The sequence below is a fragment of the Tasmannia lanceolata genome, unplaced genomic scaffold (assembly GCF_043159265.1).
Source record: "Tasmannia lanceolata isolate RefF3 unplaced genomic scaffold, GAP_Taslan_0.1 ptg000008l, whole genome shotgun sequence".
NCBI classification, from domain to species: domain Eukaryota; kingdom Viridiplantae; phylum Streptophyta; class Magnoliopsida; order Canellales; family Winteraceae; genus Tasmannia; species Tasmannia lanceolata.
Genome location: NW_027518685.1, coordinates 47,764,170 through 47,768,315, shown reverse-complemented (window position 1 = coordinate 47,768,315; position 4,146 = coordinate 47,764,170). Strand labels below are relative to the sequence as shown.

The window sequence follows — 4,146 nt, the reverse complement described above, 5'->3', positions numbered from 1 at the left end:
CCCTAGATCCCTTTCTAATGAGAGGTTAAGCTAGTATTTATGGGAAACAGGGGTTGATGATATTGTCACTACTAGCTGTGATTGGCGCGCGGTTGACACGGCAATTGATAAGCGCACCATGGAATTGTGTCCTATTCTGGGCCGGCTCTTCATCTCCCATGATAATTCACCCCCCTTCAGGATTTACACTACGCTTCTATCACAGTCCGATCGCTAGGCAAATCAGCTCGGATTTCGACGGAATTTTGCAGGGACCTTGGTGGGACCCTAACCTAGCTTATGGTGCAATTTGGGATCTTAACTCACTGATTTGATGGGGTTTTGCACAAACAAATGGGATATAGGGGTTTGGTCAAAATGGGGTGTCTACAAGTGGCTTGGGAAAGAAGAAGATAAAAAGGTGAAAAGGGTTGGTGAAGTCCTAAAACACCTCCTTAACCTACCAGACACCCCTTTCTCATAATTTTAACAACTTTGCCCTTGATTCATAATTTCAGCAAATGTTCACATTTTTTTCATAATTTCCGATGTTTCTTTCCATGGGTTCCCTCTGGCTTTTCAACCTGGGTCTTCAAAGAGAGGTGAAAGAGCGTTTGCCTCTGTCTTCACCGGTTTCTCATGAGTTTCAGATGGCCAAGAATTCTCACACCTTCCTATCTTTCTCAACTCATCATCCACCAGAAAAACCCTCTAACCGCCCTCCAAATCTTCAATTCCGCCAAATCCAAATACCCAACATACAAACACAACGGACCCATCTACGCCACCATGATTCATATCCTCGGAACCTCCAATCACTTCTCAGAAATGAAAGATATCATCAACCAAATGAAAGACGATCCATGCCAATGCAACGATTCAGTCTTCGCAAACGCAATAAAAACCTACGCCAAAGCTGGCCTATTCAACGAGGCCATCGCCCTTTTCAACCAAATTCCCCAATTCAATTGCATAACTTGGACCCATTCCTTCAATACCCTGTTACAAATTTTAGTCTCAGAAGGAAAATTAAAGACTGCTTATCGCGTCTATTTAGAGAATGCTAACAAATGGGAGGTAAAAACACGGGTCCATTCCTTTAATATTCTTATGGAAGCACTATGTAAGAGAAACCATTCAGATCTCGCGTTACAGATTTTCACCGAGATGAACGAGCAATGCTGTTTTCCTGATAGAGAGACGTATATGATTCTAATGAAAGGGCTTTGTGGGGATGGTAATTTACACGACGCGACTCATCTGATCTACTCTATGTTTAGGAGGATCTCTCAAAAGGGCAGTGGTGCTGACGTGGCCGTGTATAGAATACTTCTAGAAGCTCTATGCGATCAAGGGCAGGTCGAAGAGGCAGAGAGAATTCTGACTAAGGTTTTGAAGAAGGGACTAAAGGCTCCGAAGCGTCACTACAAAAGTCTTGAACTTGGGTCCGAATTCGGAACCTGGAAGAGTTTGGAAGAGATTAAAGGGTTGATTAATGCTGCTTTGGTAAGAGGTGGAGTCCCTAGTTTGGCAAGCTATAGTGCTATGATTGCTGATCTTTATTCCGAGGGGAAAATTGAGGATGCTAACAGGGTGTTCGACGAAATGCGTGAGAGAGGTTTTAGAGCGAAGGTTTGTACTTATGAGGCGAAGATTGAGGCGTTGTGTAGGGCGGGGAGAGCAGAGGAAGGGGCGAAGGTTGTGGAAGAGGAGATGTGGGAGAAGAATTGTGTTCCGAGTGTGAGAACGTATAAGATTGCGATTAGAGGGCTGTGTAAGGAAGGGAAGTCGAGGAGGGCTGTTGGGTATTTGGAGAGGATGGCGAGGCAGGTGGGGTGTGTTGCTGATAAGGAGATTTATGAGATTTTGGTGAATGGGCTGTGTTGTGAGGGTCGGTATGTTGAAGCGAGTGGTGTTTTGGAGAGGATGTTGGGGAGAAGGCATTGGCCTTGTGCTGGTACTTTTAATAGGGTGATTGCTGGGCTTTGCTTGGTGGGAAAGGTGTATGAGGCTGTGTATTGGGTTGAAGAGATGGTTAGCCAAGGAAAGACGCCGGAGGTTTACGTTTGGAACTCTTTGGTGGCTGCATTGGGCTGTGACAAGGCAGAGGCAGAGGTGTGTGTTGGGAATTTGGCTGAGTTGTCTAAACAGTGAAATCTTACTAGATGTTCATATGTTTCTTGGAATGCAACAAAAATGTTGTGATTAGGGGAATTTTAGAGACGATCACTGTCAGGATTCTTTCCTAATGATTACTTTTGTGCACCCCATGTGCACCGCGAACTCCAATCCAGTGCCACTGCTTGTAGCCGTTTGATCAATTAATGCTTGTTTAGGTTTTGGTAAGAGGAACTAAAGAGTTGATTTTCGTAGGACTTGTGCAGATGGGATGTTTGTTGGGCTAGGGACTTAGACGATGTTGGTGACCTTGGTCAATCAGATCAATGTTCATGATTGATTACAGCCCGCCTAAACCCCTGTTGACTTTTCCTCTGTGGGAAGAAAGAGAAAGTCTTACTATAATTCAAAATTATATTATTTACCTAGTTATTCTTTGTCCTTTTGTGGTCTTCAAAAAGCAAAGATGAGTTCCTCCTTTTCCTTTGTCCTTTGTGGGAGACATTTTGAAACACCTCGACCAAAAGACTAAATATATTTTTGCTTAAATATTAAAGTTTAATATAATGTGGTACTAAAGTTTAATATAGTGTGGAACACACTTGAAACGTCTATGAGAAAAATCCATTTAAGCCAATTAACGGCCGGATGTGCCGCAAAAGTAACCGAATTAATTGGAAAATTATAAGATCTGATAGACTATCCTGGGTCTTGGGTCAATTATTAAACGAACCAAATAATCAATCACGCCAAAGAATTTAGCTAAAGATATTATTAGTGGGTGAATCATTCAAGGGTTATTAAGAAATTAATCACATTTGAAAATGACGGCCCAATTCTCCTCTCGTTAATTCTGAAAAAGATAGCTTATATAAATATTTTTGCGATTTCCTAAATAAGCCTTCTTGTAATTTCTTAAGTTAATGTTTCCTTAAGCAAAATTCCCTAAGTGGGGCTTCGTATAGTATTATTTTGATTTGGCTAGGCTTCAAGATTAGTATCTTTATTTAAGTACATCCAAGATGATGACCTCAGCTTGAGTGAAATTTATTGTGGGAGGGATGCAGAAGTGGATTTTTGTTAGAGTATTTTAGCTTGATTGCAAATGTGGTTCGTATGGGTTAGGTGATATGGATCGAACCCAAGTGGGTTGCACCCTCACCGAGCCTTAAATGTGTGTCTTTTTATCATTATTGGTATTGAATTGATGGTAGTCATGTGTTGTAAGAGATTAATTCAAGGGAGAGTTAAGGGGTATAATGGATAGGTTGGGTTCCCCTTGGGGAAGGATTCCAGTATGGAAACAAGCTTCCAAATGGATGCCTTTTTTTTTTTTGATGGGTAAGCTGGGGTTAGGCGGACCCCACCTGATATATTAATAAAGAAAAAAAGATACATCAAGAAGAACCAAGAAAATCCCTAACCAGTAGGGAAACAAAAGACAACCAAAGGGGACCTCTAGAGGAGAGTCCCATACAACAGCAAGAAGGCACCGGGCATTAACAACAAAGAAAACATAAAAGCCAAAAAGGGGACAACAAACAAGCAGAAAAACAACCTCCAACAGAATTATCCTATATTTAGAGGGGATTTGGAAATGGAAGGAAGTACACATAATGGATGGGGCCGAAGTAGAGCAGCTGGGGACTTTCCTTTTTTATCCTTTTTTTCCTAACATTTTGCCAAGCCAAAACTTCAGAATCTTTGAAGAGGACTCCCCGGGTGTCTCAGAATCAAGGTCTTCAAGAGCTGAGTATTTGTTTACAGAATTTGAAACATTGTTGTGGGGAAACACACCTTGCCCATTGTTGATCTGAGGGTGGGAACAAGTAGCACTGATCGGAGGAATTGCAGCTGGGGGCTGAGCTGCACTGCACTGAAGGATGCAAACCTCTGTTGCGTGGCTAAAATCGTGACAATGCTTGCAAGCATTAGGTTTCCAATCATATTCTATCTTTTGCACAATTTCTCCTGTGTAAGTTCTTAATTTGATGGAATCTGGTAGGGGCTGCCCGGTTCTTACTTGGATGCAAATCCTTGCGAAGTTTA

General features: G+C 42.0%; 1 protein-coding gene across 1 annotated transcript; it reads left to right on the top strand.

The window, feature by feature from the left end:
- Positions 1-555: 555 nt before the first annotated feature.
- EMB3101 (Tetratricopeptide repeat (TPR)-like superfamily protein) lies at positions 556-2,534 on the top strand. Its single transcript, XM_077386967.1, has one exon. It carries the CDS (start codon positions 619-621, stop codon positions 2,131-2,133), a length of 1,515 nt encoding a protein of 504 aa, XP_077243082.1. The 5' UTR covers positions 556-618; the 3' UTR covers positions 2,134-2,534.
- Positions 2,535-4,146: the final 1,612 nt, after the last annotated feature.

Bases quoted from the DNA above. Each gene is read 5' to 3' on its own strand.
- EMB3101 (XM_077386967.1), top strand. From the start codon at position 619: ATGAGTTTCAGATGGCCAAGAATTCTCACACCTTCCTATCTTTCTCAA.